This window comes from Suillus plorans (assembly GCF_016647745.1).
Source record: "Suillus plorans strain S12 chromosome Unknown HD556scaffold_12, whole genome shotgun sequence".
NCBI classification, from domain to species: domain Eukaryota; kingdom Fungi; phylum Basidiomycota; class Agaricomycetes; order Boletales; family Suillaceae; genus Suillus; species Suillus plorans.
Window position 1 is genome coordinate 371,591 of NW_024537396.1, and position 18,342 is coordinate 389,932.

General features: G+C 48.4%; 8 protein-coding genes across 8 annotated transcripts; all 8 read right to left on the minus strand.

The window, feature by feature from the left end:
- Nucleotides 1-81: 81 nt before the first annotated feature.
- Nucleotides 82-1,393, minus strand: HD556DRAFT_1348997 (uncharacterized protein; the record flags this gene model as incomplete). Its single annotated transcript, XM_041302331.1, has 3 exons — nucleotides 1,268-1,393; nucleotides 715-1,213; nucleotides 82-663 (listed from the first exon to the last, which is right to left on the minus strand). Coding segments are annotated over exons 2-3 (575 nt in total), but the record flags the coding sequence as incomplete, so codon positions are not given.
- Nucleotides 1,394-1,678: 285 nt separating this feature from the next.
- On the minus strand, nucleotides 1,679-3,707 carry HD556DRAFT_161374 (uncharacterized protein). Its single transcript, XM_041309762.1, has 13 exons — nucleotides 3,480-3,707; nucleotides 3,397-3,429; nucleotides 3,327-3,346; nucleotides 3,257-3,271; nucleotides 3,159-3,197; nucleotides 3,069-3,097; nucleotides 2,998-3,011; nucleotides 2,859-2,949; nucleotides 2,695-2,726; nucleotides 2,502-2,636; nucleotides 2,213-2,450; nucleotides 2,105-2,156; nucleotides 1,679-2,049 (listed from the first exon to the last, which is right to left on the minus strand). The coding sequence occupies exons 1-13, from the start codon at nucleotides 3,550-3,552 to the stop codon at nucleotides 1,846-1,848; spliced, it is 975 nt and encodes a 324-aa protein (XP_041163472.1). The 5' UTR covers nucleotides 3,553-3,707; the 3' UTR covers nucleotides 1,679-1,845.
- Nucleotides 3,708-5,111: 1,404 nt separating this feature from the next.
- On the minus strand, nucleotides 5,112-7,378 carry HD556DRAFT_1460351 (uncharacterized protein). The gene is made up of 12 exons (XM_041308223.1): nucleotides 7,102-7,378; nucleotides 7,019-7,051; nucleotides 6,949-6,968; nucleotides 6,881-6,895; nucleotides 6,783-6,821; nucleotides 6,702-6,730; nucleotides 6,631-6,644; nucleotides 6,330-6,389; nucleotides 6,139-6,273; nucleotides 5,850-6,087; nucleotides 5,741-5,792; nucleotides 5,112-5,685 (listed from the first exon to the last, which is right to left on the minus strand). Exons 1-12 carry the CDS (start codon nucleotides 7,172-7,174, stop codon nucleotides 5,482-5,484), a joined length of 912 nt encoding a protein of 303 aa, XP_041163473.1. The 5' UTR covers nucleotides 7,175-7,378; the 3' UTR covers nucleotides 5,112-5,481.
- Nucleotides 7,379-7,849: 471 nt separating this feature from the next.
- On the minus strand, nucleotides 7,850-9,405 carry HD556DRAFT_1231995 (uncharacterized protein; the record flags this gene model as incomplete). The annotated part of the gene is made up of 7 exons (XM_041297478.1): nucleotides 7,850-8,065; nucleotides 8,117-8,456; nucleotides 8,514-8,673; nucleotides 8,723-8,842; nucleotides 8,907-8,938; nucleotides 8,992-9,182; nucleotides 9,235-9,405. The coding sequence occupies 7 exons, from the start codon at nucleotides 9,403-9,405 to the stop codon at nucleotides 7,850-7,852; spliced, it is 1,230 nt and encodes a 409-aa protein (XP_041163474.1).
- A 293-nt stretch (nucleotides 9,406-9,698) lies between these two features.
- Nucleotides 9,699-10,526, minus strand: HD556DRAFT_161506 (uncharacterized protein). Its single transcript, XM_041309763.1, has 3 exons — nucleotides 10,141-10,526; nucleotides 9,825-10,089; nucleotides 9,699-9,771 (listed from the first exon to the last, which is right to left on the minus strand). The coding sequence occupies exons 1-2, from the start codon at nucleotides 10,322-10,324 to the stop codon at nucleotides 10,001-10,003; spliced, it is 273 nt and encodes a 90-aa protein (XP_041163475.1). The 5' UTR covers nucleotides 10,325-10,526; the 3' UTR covers nucleotides 9,699-9,771; nucleotides 9,825-10,000.
- On the minus strand, nucleotides 10,522-11,860 carry HD556DRAFT_161822 (uncharacterized protein). Its single transcript, XM_041309764.1, has 2 exons — nucleotides 11,796-11,860; nucleotides 10,522-11,746 (listed from the first exon to the last, which is right to left on the minus strand). The coding sequence occupies exon 2, from the start codon at nucleotides 11,623-11,625 to the stop codon at nucleotides 10,729-10,731; it is 897 nt and encodes a 298-aa protein (XP_041163476.1). The 5' UTR covers nucleotides 11,626-11,746; nucleotides 11,796-11,860; the 3' UTR covers nucleotides 10,522-10,728.
- Nucleotides 11,861-13,700: 1,840 nt separating this feature from the next.
- Nucleotides 13,701-14,801, minus strand: HD556DRAFT_1439999 (uncharacterized protein; the record flags this gene model as incomplete). The annotated part of the gene is made up of 1 exon (XM_041306035.1): nucleotides 13,701-14,801. One exon carries the CDS (start codon nucleotides 14,799-14,801, stop codon nucleotides 13,701-13,703), a length of 1,101 nt encoding a protein of 366 aa, XP_041163477.1.
- Nucleotides 14,802-14,864: 63 nt separating this feature from the next.
- On the minus strand, nucleotides 14,865-17,613 carry HD556DRAFT_1440000 (uncharacterized protein; the record flags this gene model as incomplete). Its single annotated transcript, XM_041306036.1, has 3 exons — nucleotides 14,865-15,610; nucleotides 15,688-15,733; nucleotides 15,820-17,613. 3 exons carry the CDS (start codon nucleotides 17,611-17,613, stop codon nucleotides 14,865-14,867), a joined length of 2,586 nt encoding a protein of 861 aa, XP_041163478.1.
- Nucleotides 17,614-18,342: the final 729 nt, after the last annotated feature.

The following is an 18,342-nucleotide window of genomic DNA, read 5'->3' on the forward strand; positions in this document are numbered from 1 at the left end:
ACTAATACCCCGTGCACCTGCAGAGCATTTTACACACTACGGTTTGTTACGCCGGTGTAGCGTAATTATCGTCAATGCCATCTTTTCATTTTTGTAACATTGCCTATACAATGTATTGATCGATGGCCGGGCTTCCCGATAAGTACATTCGTGATGGAGTCCCGCCCTGTAGCGCTACACCTTGAACTGGGGAGCATTTTATATAACCAGGAAACGTGTATAATGAATTCAAAATTTACGACTTTGTGGGAGTCGGCACGCAATACAACTCGATGTCCTCACTTTCCTCAACGCGTAGCCAATAAAAATGAACGAGGAACGAACATGACACTAGGTAAATAAGTGGTTGGATCAAAGGCTTTTGATGCGCGACTGATCACCCACTCTGTCAGCCACAGTGGCTTGAACTTCTGTCATACTCTCCAAATCAAATCATAGACTAACATCTCAGTCATTATATCCGCGTGCCCGAGACAGACCCTTCTTCGACTGTGGAATCTCGATTCCCTGCTCCTTCCAGATCTCAATCTGGCGATCTTTCGCCACTTTGCCTGTACGGCTCTCGTGGTCTTCAACAGACTCAGGTTTCTCGCCACGAGGCGTGACTCTGAGCGCGTGGCGAGTGTGAGGCCAGAAATCGAAAGTTGCGGTGTGAGTCACAATCTATCACCTAGTCAAACTTTACGCTCTTCATCGAGTAGAAACAGCACTGACTCTATTATCCCAGACCGCGACTGAATTCGGCTCCCAGTGGAAGCGTACGTGAAAGTCAACATTATCGGCGATCTGGTGGAACAAGAAATTGAGAATGGTGTCGGATTCGGGTTTGGGGACGCCGAGTATGCGAAGAGTAAAGCCAGGGTTGACATAAACGACAGGATGCACGCTTTCGACAGGTTCGCGACGGACGTAGAGGCCAGCTGCGCGAGATCCATCCGCTTGCGCGACCACGCTGTGCAGAGCTGTAAGACCCTCAAGGTACACCTGCATGCCAGGACTAAGGGAGGAATAAAGAGCATAACTGTCGGTGATCATCGGGATGACTTTTTTAGAACATTCGAGTTCCATGAAGTTCATCTATGCAGGAAATGAGTGTTGGTTAGTAGTAAGTAGCTGCAGCGGAAGTCTGGCGATAAGAAATGGCCTGTAGGATTTCACTGCAGAACCTGTTTAGCGAGTAATATTATATACTGTCACTGAGAAGCGCGTGATTCTGCAATTCCAGACTGATTTGAACATTATTTACATGACGAAGTTCTGCACTTACTTGATTTAAAGTTCAGCATTCTGGAAGTTCTAAAGAATGTGTTCGAACGCTAGTGGTAGCTTGATCAAGTCATAAAGTATTTGTGTGACTTGCATTGATACCGGAATATGAGTCTATCGATACAGACGGTCAGCTACAGTTGATGCCGAACGTTGCCGAACCTGCCAGTGAGCGGAATTTATAATGTAGCTGTACTATTCACATTTTCGTCACTCTGTAAATCAGAAACTGTTGGAGCCTTTGAATGCTGGCTACGTAGCAAGGCTGCCAATGCACTACTTTTTCCAGGTCTTGTTGCTGCCAAAGTCATGTTCTGAATCTCTGAGTCAACATTGCCCAAATTTGAGCCTCACATTCTGCCGGCAGCAAACTTCATCGATTATCTCACTAGTGTTGTCTTTGTCGTCATTGGTCTGAGAAGATGACTTTGTGAAGCGCGAGTGCTTCGTTTCAGTAGTGATACAAGAATAAATAGCTTTGCCTAGATCTTTCAAATATACTTCGAAACACAATATGTTAAATAAATACCATAACGGATCCTATTTCTCCTCCCTGCAGACCACTCGGCAAGCATTTCCCTACATAGTACTGCTAGTTGATACATGTACATGTTCCTGGAAAATAATCGTATTCATGCTAGTTTCTGCGTCGGAGTATGCCACGAGTTTGGCGTTGTGTTCTCGAACGCTCAGGATGAGGCGTGGTCCCAGCACAAACATCTGCACGATCAATAAAATTTGAAGAACGCCATAGAGTATCAGAACTCCAATAGAATCCGAATTCTACAGAAATGATGAGCAGTGGTTACACGCAGATGTCAGCAACAGGTCAGCTCACCGAGATTGCTGGAGAGAGAATAGCAAGCTGGAGGCAAGAGACGCCAACAAAGCTAACATGTGCGGAACTTGAGCAGAAAATATAACCGCATTCACATTACAAGCTCACCTTGCAAAATAAAGAACGTGAGATTGTATCAGCACTCTGAAACAATCCCCGATTGTCGATCCTGTCGATGGGTCGAGTCGTCGCAGCTCACGGAAGTGTTTCACAGCAATCCAGACTGAAAGACACAGTGAGAGGACCTCCCAAACAGCGTTGAGCATCCAAATGATCGAAATAAGAAGTTGGTCGTTCCCTTCAGATACATAACCGCACATATATGTGCCAGAGAGTATCGCTTCCTCTGGTGTGCGCCTAATGAGCCTTGTCCTTCAAGTCAACAAGTAAAGCTTACCAATTACAGTATCGTTGAGTGATATCGCCGTGATCACTCCGCAGGCGATGTTTACAGCCAGGAAGATAATAACAAGGAACATAAGCATCTTTGTAGATCCCTGATACATGGCATACAACCGAGCAATCATGATCACTTGCATCGTGTGTCAGTCAGGTCCATATCACAGAGGTATTGCACCTGGGTAACTTACCGCCCAACATGGCAGTCAACGCCACATTTGTGCTACCCATTGCATAGTCCGTGACAGCGCCTAAAAGCTCGCCATTAGTGAATGCCCTCGCACTAGTATTAAAAACTCAGACTTACACCTATTGAGTCATTATGTTGAGCAAAGTTCAATGGTTGGAATCTCACTCACCCCTGCATATGAGCGTATTGATTGGATGGGAATGAGATGATTGCAGAATACTCACTGCATCTGTCAGCGATACCGATGGCATAGTTTCTGTGTCTCGCCGGTCAGAAAATGAAATACAGCGCATATGAGACATACCCAGAAGATTGACACTAGTTGTCAGAGATGAGCTATTAGCACAGTGCAAAGTTGTTGATCTCAACACATACACAGAAAACGGTATTCCAACATAGCGTATCTAGGACATTTTGGAGTCAGCACAAGTTGCCCACATACTACAGCACAACACGAGTACGAACAATCAAATATAACACAGTCATGAGAGACCAGCGTTGTCTCTGTCGCGAATTCATTGCATGCTCTTGTTTTCTCCCGATATGGGGTTCTTGTCACTCACCCAGATGAGCTCAATCTATTCGGACACCATTCTTAGCGAGTTGACTGCTCCGGTGATAACATAGACATACCTCTTGTCCGAGTGTTAAGACTGGAAATATCATGAGAATATCAACGATTTTCGAACGCTATCCTGCTCACCCCAATCGTATACCACCACGACGCCCGCGGCAACTGTGAAACTGCATGTCAACGTGAGATCTAGACATCCTGATGTGACAAACCTGCCCAATGGCTGTCAAAAATATTGAAATTGATTGTCGGCCACCAACTTGGATCATTTGAGACGTAGGTCATGTTCGAGGGATGTATGTGGGCGAGTGGGGAAGGTTAGTGGTGTATAACGACAGCGTTCGTGCTAGATATACCACCGTTTCGCATTTTCATCGTCAAAATCAGCATAATGGAGATGTATATTTGATCCCGCCCCAAGACCCTGAAACGGTTCCAAATCAAACAAAAAGAAGCCCCGGATAATCAAAGTAGAATTTGATTTACAAACCAGTATTACGTACGCATGTGACTACTCGGACAACCAACAGTGGTCAGTAATATGACAAACCTATTTCCAATGCCATATTGTCGAGGTGTTCTGTATGAAACCATGTGGCCATCGATCTAACCGTGATGTGATTGCAATGAGCATCTCTGTGTTCTCTTAGCTTCGCTGGCCAAGCTCGAGACTTGCTATCAGCTCCCCTAATTGCTTTCTGCAACAAGGTTGCATTCTGTAATACTGCAAAAGTCAGAGAAGAAACACAACAGCTCACTCTATTCGGTGGATCCGATCGTGCGCTTGATGCGACAGTGATTCATTACACTGGCGGATACATCGTGACTCATACTGTGTGATTAATACCTGCTAAATATAAATGACAGGTCGAAAGAGAAATCGCACATGTGAGACGAGAAGCCTGTAGCAGGCAAAAAAGCCTGATTTCTAATTGTACAGCCTCAGTCGGTGGTCATTGTATTTCAGTGATGTTTTGCAGTGCCGACTTGAGCAGGAACCGGTAAAGGTTGCGACCGAGAAGCAAGGTCCATCAGATGAGCAAAGAACGGCATTGTTTGATCTTCATCATGCTCAGCAAATTCATGGGCAGGCTACGAAAGTCGCATCCGTAGTGGGATGCTTGCACATGCATAGCCATCGTACAGACACATCGTCGCTTTAGAATCATTATTCCACCTACACAGGGTGCCAAAGATACAAATCCAAAACAGTCACATGTCGCAACATGCAGATAGCACCACATCTTCACGCGATGAAGCGCACGGTAACCATCCCATTTTCTATCTTCGCATGGAAATACTCAGCCTGGATGATGCAATCGCGATAACCTAGAAGACTTGCCATAAAAATGTTGTTGCACCGTACATCCACCCTTTTTGTGGTTCTCCGAGCGCTTCAAATGCACAGACATTGTTAGGTGTTTCCCATGGGGTTTGATGTTGATATTCTGTCGTTTGAGAAGCTCGACTGTTGCAGTGGCTGTCTTGGCTCCGGAATTCCAATGGAGGTCCATCCTGTGTTGGGGCAGATCAGTGACATCGAGTGTTGGACACATGAATCTACGATATACTTACCCGTGCCAATACCAAAGCACAGCGATGAATCAATGTTCACAGTGAATAAATAATACCGTCAAGTGTTTCCATTCGCGCACCAAACATAATATGAAAGAGGTACACGCGGGGTCTCAGATCTCGACTCGCAGCCAAATTGTTGAAGTTTATGACAAGAGTACTTACTGGTGTGACGTTGTTGATGCCGAACATTGCCGAACGTGCCAGTGAGCGGAGTTTGTACTATTAGAATTCACATTTTCGTCACTGTAAATCAGAAATTGGTGGAGCCTGTACTTTTTTGACATATGCTGACTATGTAGCAAGGCTGCCAATACGCTGTTTTTTTCCAGGTCGTGTTGCTGCCAAAGCCATGCTTTGAATCTCTGAGTCAACAATGCCCCGACTTTGTGGAATGCGTCGGACTGTGAGCCTCACGGCAGCAAACTCCGTCAATTATCTCACTCACTAGTGTATTTGTCGTCATTCTGAGAAGATGATTTTGTGAAGCGCGGGTGCTTCGTTCCAGTAGTGATACAACCTAGTAAATAGCTTTGCCTAGATCTTTCAAATATACTTCGAAACACAATATGTTAAATATATACCATGACGGATCCTACCAAATCTCTCCTCCCTGCAGACCACTCGGCAAGCATTTCCCTACACAGTACTGCTAGTTGATACATGTACATGCTCCTGGAAAACAATCGAATTCATGCTAGTTTCTGCGTCGGAGGATGCCACGAGTTTGGCGTGGTATTCTCGAACGCTGAGAATGAGGCGTGGTCCCAGCACAAACATCTGCACGACCGATGAAATGTGAAGAGCACCACCGAGTATCTGAGTTCCAATAGAATTTGAATTCTACAGAAATAATGAGCAGTGATTGCACGCAGATGTCAGCAACAGGTCAGCGCACCAAGATTTCAGGAGAGAGATTAGTAAGCTCGAGGCAAGAGACACCGACAAAGCTAACATGTGCGGAACTTGAGCAGAAAACTATAACCACATCTACATCACAAGCTCACCTTGCAAAATAGAGAACGTGAGATTGTATCAGCACTCTGAAACAGTCCCCGATGGTCGATCCTGTCGATGGGCCGAGTCGTCGCAGCTCACGGAAGTGTTTCATAGCAACCCAGACTGAAAGACACAGTGCAAGGACCTCCCAAACAGTGTTGAGCATCCAAATCATCGAAAACAGAAGCTGGTTGTCCACTTCATATACATAACCACACATATATATGCCAGAGAGTATGGTCTCCTCTGGTGTCTGTCCAATGAGCCGTGTTCTTCAAGTCGACAAGTAAAGCTTACCTGCTACATCATCGTTGAGTGCTATTGCCGCGATTACTCCACAGGCGATGCTTACAGCCAGGAAGATAACAACAAGAAAGATGAGCATCGTTCTAGATCCCTGATACATGGCATGCAACCGAGCAATCATGATAACTTGCATCGTGTATCAGTCAGGTTAATAGCAGAGGTATTGCACCTGGCTAACTCACCGCCCAACATGGCAGTCAAGGCCACATTTGTGCCATTTATGGCGTAGTTCGTGATATTGCCTAAAACCCCCAATTAGTGAACGTCCTCGCACTAGTATCAAAGACTCCGACTCACACCTATCGAGTCATTATGTTGAGCCAAGTTCAATGGTTGGAATCTCACTCACCCCTACATGAGCGTATTGATCGGATGGGAATGACATGGTTGCAAAATACTTACTGCATCTGTCAGCGATACTGATGGCATAATTTCTGCGTCCCGCCGGTCAGAAAAATGGAACACAGCGCATATGAGACATACGCAGAACATTGGCACTAGTTGTCAGAGATGAGCTATTAGCACAGTGCAAAGTTGTTGATCTCGATACATACACAGAATACGGTATTCCAATATAGCGTATCTAGAACATTTTGGAGTCAGCCCACACGCTAAAGCACAACACGAGTACGAACAATCAAATACAACACAGTCATGAGAGACCAGCGTTGTCTCTGTCGCGAATTTATTGCATGCTCTTGTTTTCTTCTGATATGGGACTATTGTCACTCACCCAGATGAGTTCAATCTATGATACCATTCTTAGCGAGTTGGCTGCGGCGGCGATAACATCGAACGTACCTCTTTTCCGAGTGTTAAGACTGGAAATATCGTGAGAATATCAGCGATTTTCGAACACTGTCCTGCTCACCCCAGTCGTATACCACCACGACACCCGCGGCAACTGCGAAACTGCAAATCAATTTTAGATTGGGACATCTTGATGCAACAAACCTGTCCAATAGCTGAGAAAAACATTTAAATTGATATCCAGCCAGTAACTGGGATCATTTGAGACGTAGGTCATGTTCGAGGGATGGGTGAGCGAGTGGGGAATGTCAGTGGTGTATGACGATAGCGCTCATGCCAGATATACTACCGTTCAGCCGTCGTATCACCAAATCAGCATGATGGTGGCGAATATTTGATCGCGCCTCAAGCTTTAAGACCCTTGATTGTTGCATTGCGTGGAACAGCCTGAGTGCAAAATGAACGTGGACACCGGAACCCCTTGATCGAATCAAAGTAAGATTTCATTTTCGAACCAGTACGGTTACCCACGTGACTACTTGAACATAAGGAAAGTTCGTGATGTTGACAAATTATTATAATTATCTCCAATGTGATTTTTACTAGCACTACTACCCCGTGCACCTGCAGAGCATCTTACACACGCATTCAGGTGTCGAACCCAACTTGAAAGTGGGCGTTTCTCGAGACAAGAACTCCATAGACTTTTGTAGCAGTAGATGGGGTGCTCGAACCTAATAAAGACTGGTTGCGAAGGGTGCGTTGAAGTACTCACAAGTAGTACTACAGAAAATATGCTATCAGTCAGAGCCTCGACGTTTCTATGCGGCGATTTGTCAAGGTTGTCTGGATTAAACGCTTTCGCCTGCGTGACTGATCACCCGCTCTGGCCAGCAGCCACAGTGGCTTGAACTTTTAACATACTCTGCAAATCAAAGCATAGACTAACATCTCAGTCATTATATCCGCGTGCCCGAGACAGACCCTTCTTCGACTGTGGAATCTCAACTCCCTGCTCCTTCCAGATCTCAATCTGGCGATCTTTCGCCACTTTACCTGTCCGGCTCTCGTAGTCTTCAACAGACTCGGGTTTCTCGCCACGAGGCGTAACTCTGAGCGCATGGCGAGTGTGAGGCCAGAAATCGAAAGTTGCGGTGTGAGTCACAATCTATTATCTGCTCAAACCTTACGCTCTTCGTCGAGTAGAAACAGCACTGACCCTGTTATCCCAAAATGCGACTGAATTCGGCTCCCAGTGGAAGCGCACGTGGAAGTCGACATTATCGGCGATCTGGTGGAACAAGAAATTGAGAATGGTGTCGGATTCGGGTTTGGGAACGCCGAGTATGCGAAGAGTAAAGCCAGGGTTGACATAAACGCTCTTCCAGCCGGTCACTGGATGGACGCGAACGACAGGATGTACGCTTTCGACAGGTTCGCGACGGACGTGGAGGCCAGCTGCGCGATATCCATCCGCTTGCGCGACGGCGCTGTGCAGAGCCGTAAGACCCTCGAGGTATACCTGCATGCCTGGACTGAGGGAGGAATAAAGAGCATAACTGTACGTGATCATCAGGATGACTTCTTTGCACGACGGACCATCTTTTGCTACTTACCCAGAGCTCCAGAGCGTGTCACCGCCATACTCGGGACCAGTAATCACCTTCAAAGACGTGGTACTTGGCGGTTGGACCTCATATGTCACATCGCTGTGCCACAGCTCGATCTTCGAAAACCCGCTAGCATCAGGACGTTGTGCAGCGTCATTGTAAACGACTGAAAGATAAAATTAATAGACATAGGTTTTCTGAACAATCCGACTCACCATGGACCTCCTCAAGTCCCGGTTCTCGAGGGATGGGGGTCGATGCATGCTTGTGAAGGGGTCCAAAGTATCTACCAACGTCGAGCTGCTCGTGGATACTGAGCTCCTGGTCTCGGAAGACTACGCAGGGATGTGTTAGTTATCCCAATAGTAGACCTGTTTGTGCCTATTCAGGTTCACTCACAAACAACGCCTCTCTCCGCAACAAGAAGGGCGCTGGCAAAATAAACTCATTAAAATATAGTTGCAGTCGTGTAGATGACACTCACAGTTCGTCCTTTTGCTGATTCGTTAGTTGGCGGAGGTCGATACCAACGAGTTCTGTGCCAATGGCGGGTGTGAGGTGTTTCACTTTCTGTGCAGCACTGAAGAGAGCAGTCTTGCTTGGGTCTGCAAAGTGGCCGCGGTCGGTGACCTCGATTTCTGTGAGCGGTTCCCACTCCACAACAGGGAATTGGGGCTTGGTGAAACATCAGACTTTGCCTGCGAGATCGAAATCCAAAGTCACTCACCTTGTACTTGGCATATTGGTAGTCGTCGTTCTCGGTCTCCACAGTGGGCGAGAAGAAGGGATTGAATAACTGAGTGTCCTCTGTTGGCTTATTGGCTTGAGCTTTCTTCAACTCCGCAACACTGCCGATAGTTGCATTGCCGCTTTCCTCGCTGATAGCTACCGGTGCCATGCTGTGGTGATTTAGAAGGGAAGAATCTGGTGTTAGCTTCTGCATCGTGCATTTCTCCTACTTTTGTACTAGAGCAAAGAGATCAGGCGACCATTCCCGGAAACTCAATGCGGAATGTGGTGCCAGTCGAAGGCCTTATTGCGCAACCACATCACTCACTTGCCATTTTGGATACGATACAATCAAAGTAGGTATTTCGAGCCACATGATGACGATCGGTGCCTTTCTGCATTCTTCGACGGACGACCCGGTTCTAGAGGGGCCTTCGGCTGTATGGCAACGCGTCCATCGCGATGATCAAGGCAATAGTAGATTTCCGTAGTCTTGTAGTGAGTTGAGACACTTAATATTATGATAACGATGACTCTTGCAGTCACCTGTTAGAGCTTTGTATTAAATTTAGCAAAAGAAGGACGTACAAGCAGCTACACCTCAAATGTCCATTTCGTGGCGGTCCGGTTTGAGCGCTGAGCGTCAAGTACACCACAGCACCTGTGCGGGGCCCGTTGCAGCACAGCAAGTGATCGGGTATAAATATCGATAGGAGCATGCAGTTCTAGGCTAAACAATTATATCCGACGTCATGTCCAAACGATTAAGAGCTTGGTTCTGAGACTAGGAATCCGACCAGGCATGCATCAAGCATGTGCATGAAGTCCGCATCCGCCCACGCATGTGTCAGGGCTAGATTGTCCCGCTCAAGGATGCAGCCCATACGAAGATGTGAGTACTCACAAAGCAACTTGATTCCATCTCCGCCCGATGCTCTGACGAGCTCCTTCTCGCCACCCGGGTGATGTGGAGGTAGGGTGGTATTATAAACCTTTCCATTGATCGTTGTCCAAGCATCCTCTTTTTTGTTGTGTGACTTGAGCACAGATGATGGGATGCGCATGGATGTATCGACTTGGTTGTGCATAAGTCTGGCCAGATGCGTTGAGATTTCCCCAATCGACAGGATCAAATCCAGGCGCTCAAGTCACTTTATCCCGGAAGGTCGTCGTAGGTGGTCATAGGTGCAAGAAGAAATCCGCGTTTCGAAAATGAAATCATCTTTGGTGGATTTGGGATGGATTTCGACTACTAGTCAAGCGGTAACATGAGTCGGACTTTCAAACACGCATAACGCGCACCTCGTTTGAACAATTTAGGGTACTACTCTTGTTTACTGGCAGTACATAGCTCTTTGCACAACGTTAAAATACAAACGGTCAACAACTCGAAAGCCCATCAAACACCTTGTTGCGAAAGTCCACAAGAAGGTCAATGGTGTGTGAACACCAGATATTGGAGACTTGGACTCGAACAACTAAAACAACACTCCTACTTGACGACATGCCTATAATGCGAAATTAAATCTTCAACACAAGGCCAGGATCCACCTTCGACACGAAGCACGCGCAAATTGGGAAGCGTGAGTGCATTGAACAAGCGAACCAATGGTACTGCTGGGTGAAAGGGGCCGCGTACATTGCCTTGGATGGAGAGTAATTGAATGGTGGAGTGGGTAAACGGTTCGCAGGGCAGGCCGTCGTCGACGAGCATCTCGATTTTTAACGAGGAGAGGGTGGGAAATTTTTGGAGTAAATTTATGATGTTGGTTGGGTTGCTTTTATAGAGGTCGATATTTGTCAAGTTGAGGTGAGATAGGCGCTCAATGGCGTGGCAATCCAGCGCTTCAAAATTCAGACTGCGCAGAGTGAAGAGTCGCGAGATGGCTGTCAAAACAGGTGATAGTGTGTCGCGTGTTTTGAAAAGGGCATGTATGACGACCTGAAGCTCCTGAAGTGCCGGGAGGTCACTTAGCAAGATTTCGGGTGCGACAGCCCTCAGGCTAGCGCTGTCAAACTCGACTTTGAGAGAGAAAATCTGAGAAGTGTAAGGTTGCAAAAGCGTGCGTAGGTCGGTGGTGTCATTTTTGATGCGCGTGATTTCTAAGGAGAGGGGGCGTCCTTGTGCGCGCTTGAGCCACGAGTCATAGCAGAAGACTGCCTGTCGCCAGTTCCAATAGTCGATTTTCATGGTCAGTCTGCACCACAAGGAGGGCATGTCTAACGCAACCTCTCTCCAGCGTCGGCATATTCTGGTGAGTAACATAGGAGGTGATTTTGAGTTGGGGGGCAACATGTAGTCGGTTTGGGGAAGATGGATAAAAATATGACATAGGACTTCAGTTGGCAAGCGGCACAGATCGAATACAGGCTCCTCGTGCAGGTTCATTATGGCGACCTTCTTTTCGGTCAGCTTCTGGAGAAGATACTTCGTGCTCCTAGTGACAGGTCTGATAGGGTGTGCTTCAACTGTGAGCTCGAAGTGAAACTGATCGGTGTTCAATGGAAATCTGGCCATCGTCAACGTGATTCATCATATGGGAATGAATGCACAGTTACCTATACCCAACTGAAGCTGACAGGGCGCGATGTGTTGCGACGTATGATGTGCACGAGCCTAAGGGTACTTGTTGGTCCGAGTCAGAGTTCTCTGAGAGCTGAGAGGAGTTAGGGGCGTACTATTTATTTGGTCGTAACCCGGCGTGACGTGCATGTGACGTGCCACTGAAGCACTCGCGCGCCAGAATATATTCTACATTTGAAATTTGACAGTCTCGGATGAAGTTGCACGTACGAGGTTCATGACCATTCCTTCGTTATTTTATTCATCGTAGGGACACATACCACTAGCTACACTCACATCGGCCAATGATTATTTTCTTTTGCCTCCCTCTCCGAACCATCTGCGAAGTATGTCGACGTTTAATGGGCACATATTCTGCAGTCAGCAGCGGAGGGCAACATTTCATGGGTGCAATTTCTCTAGCCTGTAGCGAGGGAGCGACAATTCGTCTACAAACTCTGAAAATGTGGTATCAGAGATATGGTCAAATAAAGGGCATCACTCAAGAGACCTATTGAACAGAGCAGATAATATTTCCCTTGAATAGTGATTCTGTGGTTGTGCTGTGACGGACAGTTGAAGTACTGACGCGTAGGGTAAGGTTTGATGCGGCATGTGGGAGTGACGCGACACTGACAAGGCGTAGGTGTGGCAGTTGGAGTGCTAAGATCTGAGATCTAAGATTTGACATGGCATGAAAGAGGCTTTATGACGCGGTCGTGACGTGTCATTCACAATGCATTGACGCTGCATAGGACACTGCATCTGAAAACTAACATTAGAGAAGCAATGCCACGACTCGGAGATACACACTACATTCCCGAGTAGCCCGAACACAGCACAAGCACTGTATAAAAAGTGAATGCAGCACTAGATCCAGGGCCAGTTTATGCAGATGGACACTCGTTGATGATCAACGAGGATTCAAGTTGAACATGATTTGTACCAAGTGCCGCCACCTAGAGAGGGAACACGCGTGGGAATATTTCTGTATGACTTCTTTTAAAAAGAAGAGGCCGCCGCCTAGCGCTTCACATCGAGGTCCAGACTCCTTGGACCATATCTGAATCGAAGCCACCAAGAGCTGCTATGACATTGAACAAGATCACTTTTCACCTGGCAAGTTCTCCAGCCTGAGATTCCTGTCTCGATAGTAAGCACACCGCAGTGATCATCCAGCCTAAAGATATCCACGCACAGATGAAGCAGCCACGAAATTCCGTGATCGTCGCAAAAGCAAAGACAAGATCTGATAAAAGAACGATAAGGATCTCCAAGATCGATTAGATGCCACGTTTTCGAGAATGACATGTTGACGCCCTTCAATCGATCGAGATTTATGTTTTCTACTTCAGCTTCCACCCCGATCAATCTAGATCTATCTCTGCTTCCAAGTCTTCTTAGATCTCGACTTCGTAAGTAGGAATACTGCTTTGATATATATACGTACACTATGCACTACGATTCAAAACAAAAACTATCATCATCAGAAAGAAAATCATCGTATCTGGGCAACAGCCAAGAAAAAAATTACAAGTTCATTACTGAACCAAATCATTATATGCGATATACATATAGAACAAAACAGGTGGTGCAGGGGTGATGGAAGATGCAAAAGATAAGATGAATTACAAGAGCGAATTTGGAAGCAAAGTCTTGAAAGAAGTCAGAGATGGACAGTGCGATGCGTAATACAAAGAACAACACGGAAAACAACTTGGTGAGATATGCAAAGGAAATTGAAAAAACCGATGTGATCAGTACAAACCTCGTGAGATCACCATGTGATATCATCATAACCAGCACGATTAGGTATAGCCTTTCAGCCAACCATGCATTATCATCGTACCCCTTCCTTAGTGTGGGTAACGATAGTCCTAAAATTATCAACTCTCCAAACATCACTGCCTCAGCATCGAATGTGACTGATTGGCAGCGGGCAGGTACCAAGGCGGCGTAGGCGGTGGTACGAGTCGAGACGGAGGGTGGTGCACAGACGTTTGGTGGTGTCCTTGCGCGGACGTAGATTGATGATGTCCTTGCGCCGACCCAGATTGATGGTGCCCCTGCGCCGTAGATTGGTGATGTCCCTGCGTCGTAGATTGATGATGTCCTTGCGCCGACCCAGATTGATGATGTCCTTGCGCAGTCGGCTGATGATGCCCTTGATTCTGTTGAGAGGCAGGCGGTGCTGCAGGCGTATGTGACGCAGCAGGTGGGTGACGCGATGTAGATCCCGATGACGAATTACCACTTTGATGAGTCACAGAAGGAGTCGTGTGATGGGATATCGATGGCGTTTGATGGTGTTGCACAGACGGCGTTTGGTGGTGCGCAGACGGCGTCTGATGGTGCGCAGATGGTGTCTGATGGTGAGCAGACGGCGTTTGGTGGTGCGTAGACGGCGCTTGGTGGTGCTGCACAGATGGCGTCGTATGATGAGACATGGATGGCGTCTGTCCAGATGGATGATGCGAAACGCCCGCAGATGGATGTTGCCCGCCCATAACTCCAGGGGACTGCATCACTCGAGTCGACGACGGACGCTTCGAGTGCGCAGGGCGTGGAGGACGCGTATACGTCCCCCCTGCGCTCGATTGCGAATTCATATTAGGATCTTGATCCTGCATCGCATCGCCGGCGTCCGTGTTGATCTGGAACGAGCCTTGATGGATCCCTAAATTCATCTTGTCGTCTCCTCCGCCGTTACTATTCCCACCCCCACTTCCGCTGCCACTGCCATGTCCGTTTCCACTAACTGAATTCATGACGGCTCCACCCGCAGATCCGCCTCCTAATGCAGCGCGGCCACCCTTGTCGGCATCAGCAGCTCGCGCACTTGCACGAAGCATCTCCATATCGATGCGCTGGATTGATGGCGTCTCCCCGTTTGCAAGGGCTTTCTCGCGCTTACGCACGAGCTTCGCGTAGTCTGCGAGCGCGGATGGGTTGTTGAAGTGGGTCCAAGGCGGGTTAGAATACACATGACCAAAAAAACACATCGAAAGAGAGCCATCAACAACCAATCCCACAAAAGAAAAAGTCACATACGCAACCCACAAGCATTACACAACGTCCTTGCACCATCCGGTCCCCGTCTCCACTCTGGCGTCTCCCGAATATTGCAGGAATGGCATTTTCCAGGAGGTGTCGCGCGCTATCCACCGTACCACCCAGTCAGCACCGAATACTGTCCAAGTAAAAAACATAAAACGACTCACACTCCGCTTCCGATACTTATTCTTCCCTCCACTCCCTCCACCCCCATTCCCACCCAGCGCAGCAGCGGCCGCCATGGTCGTCAGCGCTCTCTTGGTCCTTATGAGTTCCATATCTGCTTCAGCCATCGATCGGTCTTGATCCTGTGCCCCACCCAAACCCGTAGCCGTTCCAGGAATCTGCGCCGCTCCTAACCCCGATGGAGATGCGAGAGGAACAGGAACGTGCCCTGCCGATGAAGATGGGGCGATACCAGGCCCAGATCCAGGAGGTAGCATACCTTCTACATCCTCCCAAGGCCGCTTCGGCGCCCGATCTGGCGCATCGATGTCCATTATGCCCATTCCTAGACTGGAGCTCGAGTTTATGTGTCCTTTGACGGCTGCTTCTAGAGCGTGGGGGTGCACTGAGACGAGTGCGTGGGGTCCGGGTGGGGAAGTAAATGCGGATGCAGAGAGAAGGGAGGATGGGAAGATGGGGATGTCGTTTCGGAGTGCTTCGAGAAGACGGACAACCTCTCCTGCACGGGCTGTCATTTCTGCGAGTTCTTCCGCAGGCGGTTGGAGATGTGGGTTGGAGGATTGGAGGGTGGCTGTGGAGGGGGTTAGTGTTGGGATTGGAGTGGGGGAGGGTACAAAAGAATTAAAGGAGACAAGATGGGAAACTCACAATAATGATCTGCAAATTTATATAACGCCGTACAATGCTGAACGATCTAGAGAACCAACGTCAGCATCGCGTCCATACTCATCCCCCACGATCAAACGCAAGACAAACAAACCAAGAGAAAGAAAGACTTACCTCTCGAATGACATCGTCCTTGCTCATCCTATCACCTCCTGCAACCCTTTGAGATCCTTGAGACTGGGACTGGGACTGAGACTGAGAAATGAAGCCCGTAGATCTCGCTGGACCTTCCAACATCATAGGCGGTCTTGGCTGTGATTCGAGTACCGCAGGTCTTTGCTGAGGCTCAAATGGCGTAGGTCTCACTTGCGACTCGAGAACCGTAGATCTTGATTGAGACTCAAACGTCGATCTTGGTTGTGGCTCGATCATCGTCTGCCTCTGAGGCTCAAACGTCGGTCTTGGCTGAGACTCGAAAGCCGGAGGTCTCGCCTGCGTCTCGAATACTGGTGGTCGTGTCTGCGTCTCTAAATTCGTCTGCCTCGGCTGCGGCTCAAACACTGCCTGCCTGCCTTGCGTCTGTGTCTGCGTCTCCACCCCTGCTCCCCTGACCTGCGACTCGAACGCTGGTGGCCTCTGTGACTCGAACGCCGGTGGCCTCTGCGTCTCCATACCCACACTCCTCGGCTGCGTCTCCATGCCCACACCCCTCACTTGCGTTTCCAACCCACTCCTAGTCTCCACTGCCACAGGTCTCGCATCGCTCACCGACTGCCTCTGTAGTAAAGTAGGCCTGACTTCCACCGCACGTGGCTCGACCACACCTAAATTACGATCGTTGGAAGTCGTTCCGCGGTGCTCGCGTGAAGGTTGAGGTTGTGAATGAGAGTGAGGCGGCTGTGATTGTGGCTGTGATTCCAGCACGGACGAACGTTGATCTACCCTTGGTTGTTGTGCATCATGCGAATAACCCAATTGCTGCTGCTGCTGCTGCCTTTCCCCCGGATACCCTCTCGCCTCCGTCTGCGAATAATTACGTTCTACAGGGGGAGGCGGTGCATACGGTCTGGTATCCTGCGCTGGGGGATAGGCAGGCGTGGGTGGAGGGTATGTATTTCGGGCCTCTTGGGTAGGGGTGTATCGCGTGTCCTGCGTTTGGGGCTGCGGTGGACCTGGCTGCGGCGGAGGTGGATAGGCCCTTGATTCTTGAGGATAGGGACGGCCATGCGCGTCATAAGTTGGACGGCCATCCTGAGGGGGATAGCGCGGATCCTGATAGGCCCTCTCGATTTCGGGGCTTGTCTGATAGCCCCGTTGATCAGCTGGATAGGCCCTCTGGGGATCCGGATAGCGGGGGTCTGGGTATGTCCTCGTATCTTGTGCTGGGTAGGTTGCACGTGCGTCGTATCTAGGGTCGGGAGTTGTGGTATAGGGTGGGCGTGGATGGTCTTGGGTGTAGCGCGGGTCCTGTGGATAAGGACGTGCGTCTTGCGCATATGGGCTATAAGTGGCGCGTGCTTCTGCTGGAGTGTACACGCTTCGATCGTCTGGTTGTTGTGGGTCACGTGGTGGGTGTGGATAACGGGGGTAGGATGTTGTTCTGTCGTGAGCGAATGGGAGAGTCTTGTCGTCTATGAAATTTCTGGTTGAACTTGTCGTGCTTGTTGTACTTTCTGCTGTTGTTGGTGGTACGTAGTGGAAGGAAGAGTTTTGAAATTGCTGATATGAAGTTCTGTGAGGACGTGCAGAGATTGGAGTTGGATAGGCTGTTGGATCTAGTGTTGTTGGTACTAGGGGAGTTGTACGAGCGAATTGCTGATTTGGTGGCCATGCAGCGCTTAGTGGGGTTGGGTATACTGTATCTTGTTCTGTTGTTGTGTGTGCTAGTTGTAATGATTTTATTGGTGGTAGTCTGACTTGAACTTCTGCCGTTACTTGAGGTCTTGCACGACGAGCTGGCGAGGCCATAGATCTCCGATCTGAGACCAGATACCCGATCTAATATTTGACCTGAAAAAAAAACAAAATATAAAACCGTTGCCAGCCGTACAAACGTCGTTGACAATTGAAACTTTGAACGAGAAGACGAGGAGGCAGCTGGGGTGAAGGGCGTTCCCTGCGTTTTTACTAACAAAAGCGGAGAATCAATACAAAACACGTGGACTATCTCGGATCTAGCCTCACCAAAAACACGTTCCAACAGCCAACGAGCCCGACGATGAGCTCGATGATTAGCACGATGAGCACGGATGTGAGTACGTAGTGAGCACAAAATGAACAACGTCGTTCGCTGAGAATTCGCTCAATCTAGATAAATTCAAATAAAAAAAACTTGTTTTTACCAGACAAAATCGGCGATCCGATTCCCGATAAAGATTCCCGCTCGTCGTACGTTCGGGAATTTCTCGATTCGTCACACATCGGCCATATCGCCGGAATCTTCATAGCACTTTACGATATTTCCGATCTCGTAGCGATCTCGTCCCTTTATTTTATAACGAGCCCCCCCGACTCAAGCCCGGCCGCTCGTTGTCCCTTGGCTTTCGTCCGGGACCCTCCCTCCTCGACACAGATATCCAACTGTCTAAGTACTTCATCCAGGTGACTACCTTGAGTACTTCTTCAACGTCATGGTGTCATCGGCCATCCGGTCTTCCAAATCACTCACAGTTCTTAGGTCGTCATCGTTTTTACTTG